General features: G+C 41.9%; 1 protein-coding gene across 2 annotated transcripts in view; it reads right to left on the bottom strand.

The window, feature by feature from the left end:
• The window catches only part of LOC147016539 (zinc finger homeobox protein 4-like), a 257312-nt gene that overhangs the window by 91579 nt on the left and 146971 nt on the right, over positions 1–18762 (bottom strand). For both annotated transcript variants that reach the window (XM_085845278.1, XM_085845277.1), the window contains one exon: positions 12522–12762. In XM_085845278.1, coding sequence (XP_085701404.1) covers positions 12522–12762 — 241 coding nt within the window. The remainder of the gene's footprint in view (positions 1–12521; positions 12763–18762) is intronic.

Genomic DNA, 18762 nt, shown 5'->3' with positions numbered 1-18762 from the left:
ATTTTGATGTTTTTTTAAAAGTTTTGGGCGTATTCATAACGTGTTGGTCGTATGCATAACATATTAGTAACGGGCACAGAACGTTTCGTTGTGTTAGTGATAACCTTTACCAACGAATGCTTAGCCTGTTGTCGGCGTTCACAACCTATGCCCAACGATACTTTAACTTACGCATAGCGCGCTAAACGTATCGCCGGCGAACTCGTGGCCTCGCCTGTTAAGAACCTGCCCGACGCCGATTTAAATCATAACCGCCTGAGAATTTGAAGTGTCAACATCGCAGTCACACCTTGACGATTTTGCCAGCATATGCCAACCTATGAAAAATGTGTCTAAAACGCTAGGGGCGCGTCAAATAAGGTATAGGTAAGTTGTGTATACGTTAAGAGTAGGCTGGAAAACAATGAAGTACGCTGTCATATTACGTGGTACGTGTAATACGTCGTGAAATTTCAAGCATGCTGAAAATTTTACGACGTACTCGGCGTATGGCGAACACGTTGTCATATGTTCCTGGCATGCTCCGCGATCGTTTACACACGACGGACAAACGTTACTTGTAGGTTACTCATAAGTCGAAACATGTCAAGGTAATATTTAACATACCCACAACCTAATTTTCAACCAATGGGTAACGTCCTTTTAACCTATGAGTAGCGTGCTCTGATGCTATGTTTAATGTGCTTGAAACCTATGAGTAACGTGCATTGAACCTATTTGTAACTTGCCTTGAACCAATGACTAGCGTGCTATGACCCTACGAGTAACCTGCGTTTTACCTATGTGTAGCATGCTTTGAACCTAAGTATAACGTGCTTCTAACCTTTGAGTAACATGCTATGAACCTATGTGTAACGTATCTAAAACGCACATTGTCGTATGTAGACGAATTAGATTGACGTCTTCCGGACGACCGCAGCACTTACTGAACGTGTTTCTAACTTACAACTACCGTGTAATGGCGTATTGGCAGCGTTAAGGGGAATTGGTATATACAAATGGGCTTCACAAGAGGAACCCATCATTGTTCCAGACTCCATGCTGAGTAGATGTCAATGCCAGTAGTATCAGTAGTAGTAATACTATTAGCAGTAGTTGGTGTGCGTGACAGTCGTAGTAGTAGCTGAAGTAGTGGCATTGGTAGTAGTAGTAGTATGTCTATGTCAGTAGTAGTAGTAGTATGTGAGCGTGATGGGGAGGGTGTGGGTGATGATGGATCCTCTTATCGTCCACGAATAGGAGACTACTTTTCACCATTGTTCGATGTTCTTTTCGGCTAATTTTTTTTCCTCATTCCCACGATGAAATATTTCTTTGTTTTACTTTTTAAAGTATTAAAAACGACTTTGACAAATGCATAATGTACTAGTAATGAACACAGAACGCTTCGATAACTTATAGACAAGTTATACCAATGATTGTTTATCGTGTTTTAGTCGTCCACAACCTATGCCCAACAATAGTCGAGCGTATGCATAGCGTAATAATTCCCAAGCACGTTATTCATAGGTTATAAATAAGTCATGGGTACCCTAAACATTACTTTGATGAGTTTCGACGTATGACGAACTTTCAAGTAGCGTGTTGCAAAGTGTGAACAACGTTCGTGTTCCTGTAGCGTGCTTACAAAACGTTACTCATAGGTTAGAAATAAGTTTCGGGTACGCGAATGTTACCTCTAAGTGTTTCGACTTATGAGTAACATACAATTAACGTGTGTCAACGATCGCATAACGTGCCTACAACTTATGGCCAGCGTAGCAGAACGTGTGAGCCAAACGCCAAGTACGTCGTAAAATTTCAAGCATGCAAAATTTTTTGGACAACCAAAAAGTACAACGTTTTAAACCAGCGTAATACGACCTATGGTAGTGTTTTTCAGCGTGCACCTAACGTACACATAACGTATTCGACGTGTGCCAGTGTTTTAGACAAATTTTTCATAAATCGGCATACGCTGGCTAAATCGTCAAGGTGTGACAGCCCCTTAACCTTTGCCGTTCACCCGAGCTTCCAGCTTTTCCATCATTCCATTCAAGGTCCTAATATTCGTGTAAAATACATTCAATCTTTCCCATCCATTAAACATCCCTTGCTACCCAGACCTTCCAACCACATCGTCAGCCTCCAGTCTAACACAGTCCAAAATTATTTCTCAAGAACCACAACGAATATCGCCGCCCAACCCCTCTCCACCCCTGCAATTGAGTACCGTGCCACCTCTCTTCGTACACTCACTATGAACATGCAGGGATGATCCCCACATATTCACAAACACAAACCCTTGACTCACACGACCTCTCCAACCACTGGTTAACATATTTTGCTCTACTACGGAAATCTACACCGACTCTCACCCTTGGTAGAATCCCTGGAAAAAAAAACATCACTTCATACTCCATATTCTTCATATTTTTCCCCAAGAACCTAAACATCCTCTTCAAAGATTCCAAACAGAACCTCAACACATCATCACCCCCGCATGCACCACATTTGATATTTCCACCCCGCAACCAGACAAAACATCACCAAAAATATAATTAATGTTTGCCTGGTGTTGACTTAATGGTTCGGGTGGTGGGCTTGGGATCCCAGGATCCTGAGTTCAAATCCCACTCGGCTGCTGAATTAATGCCAGGTGGGGTTGATTCTGCCCGTCATCCTTCCGAGGTTGCAAAGTGAGTGCCAGCTTGCTGGTATCCTGCGTCGGAGTGGCGACCTGTCCAGGATTGTGCCCAATAGCCAAGGAGACTGCTTAGGCAGCACTAACGATCTGCACAGAGTATGGTTCCGATGGATGGATGTCATCAATATCTCTCACCCCCACCACTCTAAAACAACATAAAACTCTATTTCATATTCTTGAAACTAAATGGGGAGTCTCCATTTTCGATACCCTCATCCCTGGACAAAAACTATTTCCGAAACCACCCCCCCTCCCCTCCCAATGTGGCATCCACCATCACTCACACAAGCAACTCTGTCCAAACTACAATCCTCATGCACTCACAACACCCTCACCACTTCCTGCACCGGCAGCACTCCCAACACCAAGAGCAATTCCAATGCCATCACCCCGTTTGAAACACCTTCAACTGCATTACCTCCACTCACATAGCCCACCACCCCACCTGTTAACCGCAACGATGTTAACCGTTTTCTCAGTTTACCAAACAAAGCTCTTAAACAAGCCACCTCAAAGCATTTACAGCAGGAAAGACCCCCCCCCCCAGTCTTACCCAACCTGAACACTGTTCACATACCACACCAAATGCAATGTTTATCACCGTTCATTCATTCATTTGTCCCTGGCCTTGCACTCGTTGTATTACAACCGTATAAATCCCTTGTTCATCCACACTTTGACTATTGCATGCAAGTCCGGTGTCCCCGTCTACAGGAAGATAAAAGGGTCCTGGTGAAAGCGCAGCAAGTCCAGCGTCCCTATCTCGAGGAGGATAAAAGGGTACTGGAGAAAGTACAAGCTCGGCCCATCAAAGTCATCCGAAGTATCGGAGGAACTACCGTATGAAACTAGACTAAGAAGATTGAACGTGACAACATCGGAAAGAGGAAAAGGATGCGGAGATCAGCTCCACACTGAGTGCATCTTCCATCAGATTGATGCTATACATGAGGAGTTACCATTTGAAAGAGCGGAATACGTGGTTACGAAGGGTAATTCAGTCAAACTGAAAGAGCAACATGCTCGTCTCGATGTCAGGAAATACTTCCACAGCCACACAGTCGTGTACGAGTGAAACCAGCTACAAGACAATGCACTAACCACCAAATCAGTACTGCCCTTCAAAAAAAAAAACTATCAAAGCAAATGGGTTCATAATGGCATACGACGATCCTTTTCAACCCAACTACATACCGACCGATCTTCTTCCTGACTGAAGGATTCTGAAAGTTGGCTTGTGATGTTTAAATGTGATCAAAGGTGAGGGATTTTACAAAATCTAAAAACACTAATTTTTCAATGTGAAATCGCCAAAGTATTTATTTATTCTGGTATTAAAACCCAATTTTAATGCCAAATCCCATCAAATATATATATATATATATATATATATATATATATATATATATATATATATATATATATATATATATATTTTGCAGCAGAATAAGTTGGAGTCAGTTGGACTGTTGAAGTCAGTTGGAAGAGGCTGTTGAATGTATGTATGAGCAAGGGTTCAATTCTGGAGGAGTGGGGGACAGGGTTAATTGTGCCGGTACGGAAGGGGAAGGGCGATGTTCAACATCCGGGGAAGTACAGAGGAATTACGCTCCTCAGTCATGTCATGAAGGTGCTGGAGAGGATTCAGGACGGGAGGATAAGGAAGAGTGTGGAGATGGAGATCGGCGAAGAGCATCGGCGGTTCAGAAAGGGTAGGGGGATGACGGATGGGATGTTTCCATTGAGACAACTGGTGGAGAAGAGGTTGGAGGTGCAAAGTGGGATGGCATTGGGATTTGTGGACCTGGAGAAGGCCTACGACGCTGTCCTGAGAGAGATGGTGATGGTAACGTGCCGGAAGCAGAAGTTAGGTTGGTGGAAGGGATGTACAAGGGAATGAAGGGAAGAGTCTTGGTTGCTCCTGGGATTTCTGAGGAGTTCAGCATGAACTTCGGTTTGAGGCAGGGAAGCTCTCTCAGCCCACTCATGTTTATCATGGTTATGGAGCCGGTGAGCAGGAAGGGGAGCTTGATGGGTAGTATGGGGAGGATGTTGCATGCGGATGATCTGGCTGTTGTGGTGGAGAGTGGGAAGGAGATCCAGGAGGTACTTGGGAAGTGGAAAGAGGCATTTGGGAAGCATGGGCTGAAGATGAGTATGGAGAAGACTGAGGTGATGTGGGTGGGGCAACAGTGAAAATAAATTAATATCAGGTTCGAGGGGAAGGAGATCAGGCAGGGAAATAGGTTTGAGTATCTGTGAGGGACCGTGTCTGGGGATGGTAAGTCTGAGGCAGAGGTGTGGAGGATTCGGGTGGGTGCAAATGTGTGGATGGATGAGGGTGGAGGGGGAAAAGCAGACAGAAAGATATCAAGGAAATTGAAAGGGAATGTTCTGATGTCATGTGCAACGCCAGCCGACCTTTTTGGTCTGGAGACGGTGGCACTGACAGAGAGACAACAACAGAGGCTGCAGGTTTGTGAGAACAACTGGGTCATAAGGATTGCGTGAGTGAAGAGGGTGGATAGAAGGATGGATGAACTGAGGGAGGAGATTGGTGTGCAGATGAGTTTGATGGGGAGATTGATGAAATGCCGGCTGAGAAGGGCTGGACACTTGGTGGTGATAGGGGAAGAGAGAATGGCACAAAGAGCGGATAGGTTTGAGGAGCAAGGTACGAGGAAAAGCGGTAGACCATGGTTGAGATGGGAGGATTGTGGGAGGAGGGATATCCCTAAGGTAGGGGTGTGGTTGGGGAGTGGAGAGAATTGGCTGAAGGCAGAGGGTAGTGGAGGGGTATAGTGGTTAAGGCAAAGCAGCAGCTTGGTGCCATCGGAACTCACTCCTTATAAAGGGAAGAGGAGGAGAAATGTGTGTGTGTGTGTGTGTGTGTGTGTGTGTGTGTGTGTGTGTGTGTGTGTGTGTGTGTGTGTGTGTGTGTGTGTGTGTGTGTGTGTGTGTGTGTGTGTGTGGGTGTGTGTGTGTGTGTGTGTGTGTGTGTGTGCACATTGTACTCTGAAAGGTCTACAAAATAAGTAACGGTAATAAAATAGACTTGAATCAACACCATATAAATCACTCAAAAGTCTGAAGACTGTTCGTTCCTGATAAACACCATAAATATGCACAAAAACCCATGTAGGATGAGGTTCATCATCGCAACTAAGAGAATGCAGTTTGAAACCATTGTCAGGTAGTATTACAGGAGGGATGAAACTAATTTATAAATGCTAAAAAAAAACGACCATGAAAAGGCGAGGTTATATTCTGGTATGAAAGAATTCTGGATCATCGATCATTCCAAACGTGTAATCGACAGTATCCACAACATTGATAACACAGATAAGGCTAAATGTCGATCAACTTGTGATTTTTGTCCACATCACACAGAAACATTCCGCATGACAAGCTTGTAACCGCATTGGACAGAGTGGTAGATAAAGCATTTGCAGGAGGTAATAAAGTATCCATCAAAGTGTATCAAGAAAGAGTAAACTGATCGAGAAAAGAAAATCAATATTCATGTCGTTATAAAAACAAAATAAAAACTCAAAGAAAGTGTTCAATTTTTCCAAAAACAACAGTTTCTTTACATTTGGCAACAAGATACTCCGGCAGAGGACACCCATGGCTTCAGATCCGGCTCCTTTCTTTGTAAATTTATTCCTGCACATGTAAGAGTCTGATTGGGTCCAGAACATGTGCAGGAATGAACTAAAAACTGCACACAAAGGTGTGGAAAACATCTTTCGATTCATTGATGATTCACGAGCAATTAATGATGGCTTTGTATTTGATATAACAAGTGTAATAATAAAGCACAACAAATAAAACCAACTATTATGCCGTGGGTATTAAAAGCGATAATTTTGGCTGTTTTCCCATATTCACAAAAAAAAATAAAAAAAACATAGAAACTTCAATATCACTAATCATCAATTGTGCACGGTCAATAGGTCTACAAACTGTGAAATGTGTGCTACCATTTAAGGTGCAGAACAAGTACATACATCTTTATACGGAGAGGAAAAAAAAATCGTCAAGGATGATCGGTTAGATGAGCCCAAGAATAACCGACTGCAACGTTGAGGGAAACACAGCTTCGTGAGTGTCCATTATCACAGCGGATTTTCAACTGAAGGACAGGAAAGCTTTTCAGCACCAGGAAAGAGCAAGTAAATGCATTATGCACAATGTGTACTTGCTCATTCATTGTACGAGGAATGATGCAAATATCAAAGGATTTTGTTCGAACAAATGGGATTTGACACACAGGAGACAATTACCAATTCGTATTTCCCATTATCATTCTTTGTGAAAAATAAATAAATAAATAAAGAAGGAAAAAAACTGATCTATGGAGGCAATCAAATTAAATGAGTGGTGAAAACATATTTTCCTTCATCACATTTCTGAGTTTTTCTGCACAACAAATGCTTTCACAATCGAGCTCGGCTGTGAAGGATTGTGGGGAAAGGCAAGTAACGCAAGTCGCACTGTACCAAATCCATGAAAGCAAAATGAAGGTGGCAATGAAGGGCAAGGAGGGGGTGGAGAGGGGGGGGATCGGGGAATTTTCAAATTGAGAGTAGGGGAACCAGCTGGTGGGAGTTGCCATGAGAACAGCAGATCTGACCCTGACTTTCTTTTTCTGATTGGATTGTGCCATAGATTCAAGGAAACGAATAATGAACACAATGAAGATGAAGAACCCAATCTACCTCGACCAACCAAAATCATCACCCTACAGAAATATATATATATATATATATATATATATATATATATATATATATATATATATATATATATATATATATATATATATATATATATATGATTGTGCTCTTCATTTTCCTATTGTGCTCAACAGTAGTTATTCAAAACAATAAATTGTTAATGACATTAAAACAATCTGTAGAATTGTTCTTCTTCCATTGTGACGATTTAATCATTTTCTTATTTTTTCAAGGCCACAATTAAAATTGAGTAAAACTGGTTCACAAGGTCTCGTCATGTAAAATGAATGATAAGAAGTGATTGCCATAAACAAAAACAAAAAAAAAAATACAAGCCTGAGTTTGGAGTATTTTTGGACACTTCCGTTACGTTAAATTTTTGTATTTCGTAAACCATAAGGATACGACCCTTGTAGATGAACAAGACAGACGTAGCCCACTTAGTCCAGGTCTGGTTGTAATTACGAGCATCCTTAAGGGGTCTATATTTACCCTCTTCTCGCCAACTTAACATTCATAAAGATACTCGTATGCAAAAAATTGCTGAATCTGTTCATTAAAAACAGGCAATTTCTCCTGAGTAGCAAATCCAAAAATTGCTTCCGCAGGCAGGTCTTCTGCATTACTAAAAGTAAAACTACCAATGCGTTTGCTTTGGGGTCTCCAAAAGACAATGGGGCTCGATATTGTGTTTATGGAGAAAGAGCAGTGTGCGTTTCTGGAGGCAAATCGAGGTTGTGGTGAGATCTTGTCCTTTCCACCATAGATAAACGGCTTCCAAGGAAAACTGCAGTTCGCTACACGTATCCATGGATAATATAATCAATGAGAAAAGCTTTAAAAAAAATAAAATAAACATAGGCAGTTTAGTGTTAGCATGGAATATATGTGGCTAGTGGGGTTAAGAATAGGCTTTCCAGATTTGTACACAAGGGCAAGGTAGACAGCAGAAAGGGTAGTGGAGGGGTTATCAGATCCAGGAAAGTCTCGATACTTTAATGGATTGCGCAAAAGATTGTGACAAATACAGTTTAACATAAAGAAATGTAAGGTGCTGCGGTTTGGTAAGAACAATGAAAATAGGAACTACGTAATGCAAGGCGAAATCTTGGAGCGTATCGCACAGGAGAAGGATGTGGGGTGGTAACAGATGTGCGGTGTAAGTACACACCACAGTGCCAGGCAGCCATAGGTGAAAGCAAATTTGGGTTCGAGGTGACATTTGTCGGGGGATAAATGATAAATCAAAAAAGGTAGTGTTAACTTTGTAAAATAATTCTGTGAGGCCTCATCTGGAATATTGTGCACAGTTTTGGTCACCACGTCTGAGTGAGGACAGAGTTGCCGTAGTGAGTCTACAAAGTCAGAGCAACTCCAAGGTGGCTTGAAAGTCGCTTTACCCCTCCCTCGTAAAGCTTTCGTTCTTCAACTATTTTAATTGTGCAGTACTCACAACAATTATTAATCAGTTATTGTATCTATCTGTATGCACTCTGCCTGGTGTTGGCTTAATGGTTAGGGTGGTAGGCTTGGTATCTTATGATCCTGAGTTCAAACCCCACTCCGCTGTTGAATTAATACCAGGTGGGGTTAACTCTGCCTGTCGTCCTTCCGAGGTCGGCAAAATGAGTGCCAGCTTGCTGGTATCCTGTGTCGAAGTGGCGACCCCTCCAGGATTGTGCCCAATAGCCCAGGAAACTGCTAAGGCAGCACCAACGCTCTGCACAGAGTGTGTTCCCAATGTATGCACTCCATCACCCAGATACAATGACTGGTTAATGTGGAGTTTAACTCGTGAATCGGAGACAAATGTGATAATTTCCTTGGTTGCTTTATGGGCAGAAAATTTCACCACTCCCTTTCAAAAAAATATCATCACATAAAAAAATTAATTTGAGTGAAGATGTTCCACAAAATGAAAATAGAGAGGTTTTTACGATCCAAACCGACAACAACCTGAATGTGGTCATCTCTCACGACTCACACTTTCCGTATTGGAAAAAAAAAAAAAACATCCAACTCATTACACCATGACAGGTCATGCCGTGACAGTAACAGCCATTCATAAAGCATTATATTAAAATTTAAATAATGTTGCAAATGATACTAATTCTACAACGTCCTTTACTTAACTTATCTTAATTGCAAACCTCAAAATTGCTGTTTAACCAAAGTACGTACGGTACTTTATTAACTGGAAGCAAATGATAGATTTCCCAAATGTCTGGGCTACGTTCTTCATGGAGGTTTTGACCCTTTCGACCCGGAACTTCTCCAAACTGTGGGTCCACAACCGCAACTGTGGGTCCACATCAGTAGATCCACAACCTCAAATATGTTTAGAAAGTCAGTAAACCCCAAAAATGCAGCCACACCATTCAAAGCTTACCTTTCTTGTTGGAGGCTTTAATACGTTATGATATTTTCATCATGCACACATTGCACATTCTATTATATAACAATACAATAAATCAAGCACACCCTTCCTCGCACGTTACACGCACCTTACCGAGCACATCCAGATTGCTTACCACTTAATCAAGCTCTTATTCAAATACAGAAACTGTCATTTTAATGGATTTCCCACATGCTCGACTGCATCTCCAAGCAACCACTGAAAATGTTTTTTTTAATTTTATTTTAAAGTATTTATTTAAATGCAGTTTGTCATTTTGTGACCTTAAAAACCACTTGTTACCTCCGCCACCGAAAGTGGATGGAGGTTATGTTTTCACCCCTGTCTGTTTGTCTGTTTGGCTGTCTGTGAGCAGGATATCTCAAAAGGTAATAGACGGATCCAGACGAAACTTGGCGGACAGGTTGCGTGTGTGACGCGGACGAAATGTTTAAATTTTGGTGAAGATCCGGATCCGGATAAGAGAATTTTTTGAAATATTTTCAAGTGATTCTTCGCCCTTTTGAGATGGGGCCAAAAACGATATATAGCACGATATCTCAAAAAGGTTGTGTGACAAAACTTGGTGGATGAGTTGGGTAGGTGACAAGAACATGCCGATTAGAATTTGGCAGGTGACAAGGACAAATGGTCCGGATGCAGATCTGGCCTATCAGTGGGATACAAAATGTAAACCGTTCAGCTTGGCAAAGGTATGTGCTCTACCGAATGCCGTTCTAGTTTTAATCTGCTACTTTAGCTGCCTGTGCTGGCATACTCCTGATTAGCTGCTTTAACCTATTGATAAGTTTTGTACTGTGTGTGGTTGCTCTCACTGTTTTGATTAAACACACACACACACACACACACACACAAATCTCTTCCTCACAACAAATATAATCATCTACTGAACAGTACCGGCTATTCCTGACGATGTTAACATCTATAGGATGTAATAAATGGAACAAATTCTACAACATGGTGCATTTAATTAAATTTTAATCGCAAACAGAAAAATAGTCGCGTACTCAATGTGGGCACGGTAGTTTGTAAGCAAATGACAAATTTTCTGACAGCCTTATCATCAGCTCGACTCTCCTCTTCAAAGAGATTTTGACCCTCTCTGTCCAAAACCTCTCCAAACCGTGGGTCCACAATCTTGACAATGGGTCCATACCGGTAGCACCACAATTTCAGCATTTCCATACGGTCGGTCAACCTTGCAATGCAATCTCATTTACAAACTCTGTATCGAGAGCTTATAGCTTTATCGAATGACGTTTACGTTCCTTGGTGGAGGGGTTCATGTATTACCATATGATCGGAATCCACATTGCACATTACATGATATGACGATACAATGCTGTCTTGCATTACCAGTAAATCATGCCGTACACGTTACACACCGACCTTGCACGTACCCGCGCTTTACTGTGCTCCCAGGTAACCACCGAAAATGAAATAAAACATACATTTCATCAATAATGTTTGTGCCATTGTCATGGTATTTGTTGAATTATATTCGGCTATGACTTTCATGAGTACTTGTTTTCATCTGCCAATTGTCGCTTCATGTGTGAGCATGTATCTGGTTCAGTGTATTAATTTATCGATAAGTTCCGTACTGTGCGTGTTTGCATGTGTTCAATCAATGAGTTCCATGCTATGTGTGGTATGTCTCACTGTCCTGATCATTTCACCTGAAACTATACCGTAGAAGAACTTTCTAGCAATGTTTCTGTCCAAGAAAAGCGTCTCATTCATTAAACAGTTATTTGTTGTGGAATTTGTTATTATTGATATCCTTTTGGAATTACTCTACTCCACTGTATATAAAAGACTGAAGAGTGTGTTTTTTTTTTGTTTAAAAAAATATAATTCCAGCTCTTTTGGAGATGTGTCATGAAACTGATGAAATATATACCAAACAAGCCGGTAGGTGACATGGGTGGTCGCTATATAAGTGCATACAAGTCATACAGATTTTGACGGATCGGGCTGAAATTTTTTGACAAAGAGGTTGACTATAGTACGCATAAAAGCCTGAAACTTTTTTTTGATTTTTGCCGATTTTTGATTTTTGAAAAAAATATATATATAAATATTTTTTCGGATTTTTTTCAAAAATTTCAAAGTCCCGTTGCTGGGCAACGGTGCTCAAAAGCATACAACTAGATCCTGGTATGAACCTACCAGTCAAGTTTCATCAAAATCGGTTGACTCCTCTGGCCTCCAGAGCTGTCCATTACATACAAACAGACAGACGGAAAACCTGAGAATAACGGTGGTTGAGCAACCACCCAACATGAATTGCTAAGTTAAAAAGAAAATCAAAAAAATATCAATGGATCAAAAAAAGTTTTGCAACTTTTGCAGATGTAAGCACGCGCGCGCGCACACACACACACACACACACACACACACACACACACACACACACACACACACACACACACACACACACACACACACACACACACACACACACACACACACACACACACACACACACACACACACACACACACAATTAATTTCAGTTATTTTGAAAGGAACAAACCCTCAATACTCCTAGTTCCTGCCAACTCCAAACAGCAAGAGAAAACATTCACTGAGCACACCTTCATATCCCAACATAAATAACAAGGAAACCTACTCGACTTATGAGCACAGACCCCACCTCCCCCCCCCCAAACCTTACCTAGATCCAAATGCGAGTCGTCACGAACCACAAAAAATTCTCCAAAGTCAGAATCAAGAAGGTTATCGGGTGAATTCACCGGTGCTCCGTAAGCTAGCCGATGAAGGCCTTCATTTCGCTGATGTTTGAGAGATCGTGCGTGCTGGAGGAGGTTGAGGCGGGCAGGTGTCGAATAATCACAAAGGACGCAGTTGTAAGACCGTGCATCTGGATGAACAACTGCGTCTTGCTGCTGTAGAAACTTTAGTGAGAGAGGGCACACATAATATGCATTTAAGTTTAAAAGGAATTACAAGGTGGACTAAGACATCATATCATTTCATCACATTACAGAGGTAATATATCAAATGTGAAGCCACCATCTCCAGTACAATTCCTCAAGAATGATTCACTCTGACAGTTTGGTACAGAGGTAGTGCAAATACCTCTGCCTGGTCTAGTCTAGCTTTAATATAATCATTATGAAAATAAACTTTGGAATCAGGATGGACATTAGCTGGTGGACGTTAAAGATCCTATTGCGTCTTTCACCAAGAGTAGGTGAGTTATTGCCTGGCCATCCAGCTTGTGAAAGCCTGGCAGGAAACTTTCCCCAGCTGATCCCACAAGGAAGTGACAATAATTAGAACTGTTAATGGAATAGTATTAAAGAGATTTACAGGAAAACGACATACATACATACACAGGAATCCCAGAGGGGTATTTACATGTAAATTATGCGCAGGAGGAGGTCATTCGGCCCATCATGCCTGCATCACACCAATACCACATTTAATCAATCCGTTGATACCCCTTCCCTTCATGTGCAGCCTTTTTGGCTGCTACACTGGTACTCATTTCGCCGACCTCGGTACGATGACAGGCTGAGTCAACCCCTTTGGTGTTAATTCAGTGTCCAACAAGGCTTGAACTCAGGACCCTAGGATCCCAAGCCACCACCCAAACCGCTAAGCCAACACCAGGTTTGTGGTAGGACGAGGGGGACATAATTTTTTTTGAGGACAAAAATAAAATAATAAAACAAGAAAAAGACACGATACTTGCAAAATGCATGAAACAAATTTGACCTCAAAAATAATTGGCGGTTCAATTTAGTGACCTCATATGCAAATGCTCTTTAAATTTCAAGTCAATCGGATGAAAATTGAGGCCTTTAGAAATTCCACAAAGTTGTTGACCTTTGGCGTATGTTGACCTTTTGACCTCAAAAACAATAGGCAATTATAATACGAGTACGTCTATAAGGAATGTACAATTACAATGTGACCACGTCAGTACGCACTATGAGAATGTGAGTCTATAAAGGAAATATAATATTAATAATGCATTTTATGTATTAAAAGTGTACATGTATTAAAAGCAGGACCAAAGTCAGTGTCATCATAATCAACTCTCCAAGGCAATCCGACTCATCAACTCTCCCAATCTTACCTCAAAACTTGACCTGCTCGAATTACGCCACAAAGTTGACTCTTTCTCTTTTCTGTAGATATTTCTGCTCGGTTTCTGCTCCTGACAACTTGCTGCTGGTGAAGCTCCACCATTAGCGAGACCACAAAATACTCGACAAGCCACGACATCGCGTGATCATTGCGTGGCCGTTGGAAACTCAAGGTATCTCCCACCAGCCACGGATAGAGCAGCTATACGTACGTACGGAAAAAACCACATCTTCCACGAGCCATGCACATAACAGTTCTAAACAAGAAAAAAAGAGCAATCAGAGATTGTAAACCCTCGTCAGGACTTCTTTTGAGTTGTGTATTTTTTTTATAGGTTTTCAGGTAAATCCAACATGGCTGCCAAACCATGAGACCAATGACATCCATATGTGTGAACCTTTTGTTCCTCATAAACAGGCGGTCATATGGTGGGTAGCAAAGTTTCGCCTCGATCTGTTCATCCATTTCAGAGAAGATTTTTGAAGGTTAATAAAACAATAAATAAACCAATATCACCTGCAGGATGACCCGTATCTTGCCAAAAGGTGACCACGTGTGACTTCTTTAAGGTCACACTGAGGTGAACAGAGCTGCTATCCACCAGGAGCGACTCCTTGAGGAATATCTGCCTACGAGAGATTCCGATGAGAATCGTTCTACAGAGTAACCATGAAAAATATGCGTTTGCCTCATAACGTCACCAAATGACATCATAATGTCTCAAGCTTGACATATCGAGAAAGCACTCATCGAGGTGTTCAATTTGAGGTACTACATGATATGGTTCCTAAAACTTAAAAATTTGACCTTGGGGTCAAATATGTTTGACCTCAGGCGCTAACCATGAAGGTCAAGGCCAATCGCCACCAAAAACTAATGAGCTGAGCGCCAGACCATGAACTATATTCCCATGAAGTTTGGAGATGATTCGATTAAAATTACTCAAAAAATAAGGGTTTCGTCGACCTCCATGATTTACCGCAAAGTGACCTTGACCTTTATGTGTGCTGAAGGGTATTGTAATAATACTACGATATATGTACACACAAGAGTTTCCGATGAGAATTGTGCTCTACAGGGTGATATAAAGGTGAAAAATCCATGATTACAGACAAACAAACAAAAAAAAAAAAACTTACCAAGTCACAGATCTTGCAAAAACTTCATTTTGGCAAGATAACAAACAATGTGACTGCCGAATCACATGACCGATGGCGTCATCAAAAAAAATGTGGACCACGTTTTACAAGGTTTTCAAGGAAATTATGCACAGGAGGAGGCCATTTGGCCCGTTATGCCTGCGCCACACCAATACCATGAAAAATTTTCATACTGATTGGATGTGGCATTTTACATATGCAATTATGACGTCATAACGAGGGCACCTATGACATCATAGAGAAATCACACTCATTCCCCATGAGTACTTGCTATGTGCCAAGTTTCAATTTTTTACTTGGTGTGGTTTCAGAGATACAGAGGTCCAGAGTTTTTCCGTTTTTCCAATATGGCTGTCACACCACGTGACCTATGATGTCATAATGAATTATCATTCAAACATTCTACATGAGTAGTCACACCAAAGTTGAAAATTTCGTCTCAATCTGACAAGTGGTTGCGGAGAAAAACACGAAAGTTCTGTTCGGACAAACAAACAGACAGACAGGCAGACAAACAAATTGACCCTCCGAATCCTTCGGTGAGGGTAACTAGGAGGGCACTTGGTGGAGCGCATACCGACACCACACAATGCCTGATCCACGAGAACATATCGGGCCCAATAAGTTTTTGAAATATCATGCTCCAGAGGACTATATCGTTTCTGGCCCGATCTCTCAAAGGTGAAGAATCACTTAAAAAAATTAAATAATTCTCGTATCTGGATCTGGATTCGGATACTCACCTAAATTAAATCCATTCTTCCTCATCACACATCGAACGTGTCAACCAAGTTTCGTCTGAATCCGTCCACAACTTTTTGAGAAATCGTGCTATATATCATTTTTGGCCCTATCAATGGTGAAGAATCACTTAAAAAATTAAACAACTCTCATATCCGGATCCGGATTCGGATCTTCAACAAAATCGAATCAATTCGTTCTTGTCACACACCCAAACATCCCTTCAAATTTCATCTGAATCCATCCATAACTTTTTGAGATATCCTGCACACAAAAAAAGGCAAACAAACAAACAAACAGACTGATGGGGGTGAAAACATAGCCTCCTTCCACCTTCAGTGGCAGAGGTAAACATATCATTCATCAGCCATGCATAGAGCAGCTATACGTACGCAAAAAAAAATTATCTTCCATGAGCTGTGTCCATGACCTGCTTCGACATTAGTGCTCTGGTGCTTCGCATGTTCACGGTTTTTTGCAGGCGCATACATCTTTTTTTTGCTGTGCTATAAGCGAGCTGCGCAGCATGTCCCACCATTCACGCTATAAAGACACTCAACTCCATCTACCAGTTGCTGCATTAAGACGTCATCCCCACGAGTCACACAATTAAAACGCTTCACCGCATCTAGTACCAGCTGCTGAAGACGTCATTTACCCATGAGTTACACAATTAAAACGCTCCACCGCATCTACCACCAGCTGAGGAAGATGTTATCCTCTGCGAGTTACACAATTAAAACGCTTCAACGCATCTACCACCAGCTGAGGAAGATGTTATCCTCTGCGAGTTACACAATTAAAACGCTTCACCGCATCTACCACCAGCTGCGTAAGACGTGATCACCCAAAAGTATCCCCCACAAGCAATGGGCAGACTCCTCACCCTTCCCGCAGCTACCCTCTTGCAGCGCTGTATGGAGCACCAAAAATTCCCACATGACTACTAATGGTCAGTGTGTCCTGAATCTCATTCATTCTTCTTGTCCCGCTGCCTTAACCTGCGTTTTGTTTCTCGCTCCGCTATTTGATCAAACATGGCTTCCATGGACAAGATCAGTGCTGGAGATGCGTAGACTGCCAAGGTGCAATATGTTGCCCTGATGATGTCCTAATGAGGGCAAAACCGGTCGGTAACTGCATTTTCCATGGACTCGTGGTCCAGCATCTGAAATTACACCTGAGGTAATTAGTGCTGAGAGATAGCTCTTCCGGGAGCCGCAGACAGTATGTCAGTTGTGGCGGTGACGTCAAGGTGTTCGTCTTAGGTCAAAGAACGACATTAATTATCATCATTGTGCCGGATAAAAAACATTAATGACTCTGGATTGTGTTTGGTAAAGTGGGAGATAATGTTCCGGGTGGCAAGCGGCACTTACTACTTCCTGTGTAGTGCAGCAAGGGCTGCATGGGACTTGGTCTGCATCAGATCCCCTTGTATTCACTTCCTGTATAATGTAATGAGTCCTGTGTCCTTCAGCTGATCTTCATAGCGTAGTCTAGCTCGGCCCAAAATCAATCGAGTCACTCCATACGCAACATTCTCTGTGGCAGCTATGTCCTTCAAATGTGGTGACCAAAACAAGACACAATTTTCGACACGAGGCCTCACTAAAATGCCTGTACAGTGTTAACACAACCTCTTTTGCTTTGATATCTATCAACCTTGCGAATACACCCAAAACCTCTATCAGCTTTACCTGTGGATGCCTGTACTGTGCTGTCTGTTCACCAAGCACATCTTAATTCCCACCCCCAGATCTTTCTCCTGTGTCACGTGCACCAAGACTTGCCCCCTGGATTATATATTCCCTATTTTCATTATTAAGCCTCCCCCATAGGATAGGGGAAGACGTATTGCTGTTGTCTGGTTTGTTTACTACAATTAACACCCCCAATTTAATGGCACCACAGAAGTTCTTAAGCCACGAGGAGTACTAAACCACCATTTGGATTATTTTTTCTTCCTGCACTCCCAACACTCCGGATTTCTGAGGTTTATCAATTCCTGAGTCGGCTGGGATTTTCGGAATGAAATTTTGCATCAATAATGTGAATAGAAAGTATGCAGGGGTTGAGATAATTTTTTGACCATGACCCAATTTTTAAGGTCATGACCTAATTGTAGACATTGTAACATTTTTCACCACAACTCGACATAGGTTTGCCCGATGGGAACGAAATTTCCCTCTCTAGATAGCCTAGGGCAAGGCGCTTAATTTACGTCATACCCCTCTGGGTTAAAGGTCAGGGTTAAATGGTGGTCTGAAAAAAATAGCCTCTTTTTGTCATCGCTCAATTTGGCCAACACGGAATCTCAAAGACCGCTCGGCCTTCCAAGATGCTCTTGCATCATCATAGTGGACCTGCACTGAAGTTGTGCACCTGATATTTGATCTATGGCCTTGACCTACTTTTTTTCGAATTGTGACCTAATTAACAAAAAAAACACCTTTTTGATCATAACTTCAATAACTTTCCTCCGGTTTTCATTATGTGAGTTTTATGCATAGACTGTAGATGGGAACACATTTTCTTTATTTCCACTCTATCCCTAAATATTGAAGGTCAAGGCCATAATGGTGGTCTGAAAAAGATATGGCCATCATTGGATTGCAGGCCAAGGGTAAGTTGTGGGAAATTGCCAAGGGCAAGCCTCCCTTGCCGATCGCAGATATCTAGTTCTTAATGCTATCTTTTACACAATCTAGGAAAGTATCTCTCTGTGTCTCTGTCTGTCTTGCTCTGTCTCTGTCTTACTCTGTCTCTGTCTCTCTCCCTCCCTCTTCCCCCTCCCCTCTCGCCCTCCCTCTCTCTCTTCTGGGTGGCTCTCTCTCTCTCTGTGTCTCAGATGTACCATGCTCTTCAGAAAGCATTGAGGCTGCTGAAGCAGATTCC

This window comes from Eptatretus burgeri, chromosome 11, assembly GCF_056783735.1.
Source record: "Eptatretus burgeri isolate ZD-2024b chromosome 11, Ebu_testis_v1, whole genome shotgun sequence".
Lineage (NCBI taxonomy): Eukaryota > Metazoa > Chordata > Myxini > Myxiniformes > Myxinidae > Eptatretus > Eptatretus burgeri.
Note: the sequence above shows the minus strand (reverse complement) of the source record. Positions and strands in the feature narration are given on the sequence as shown.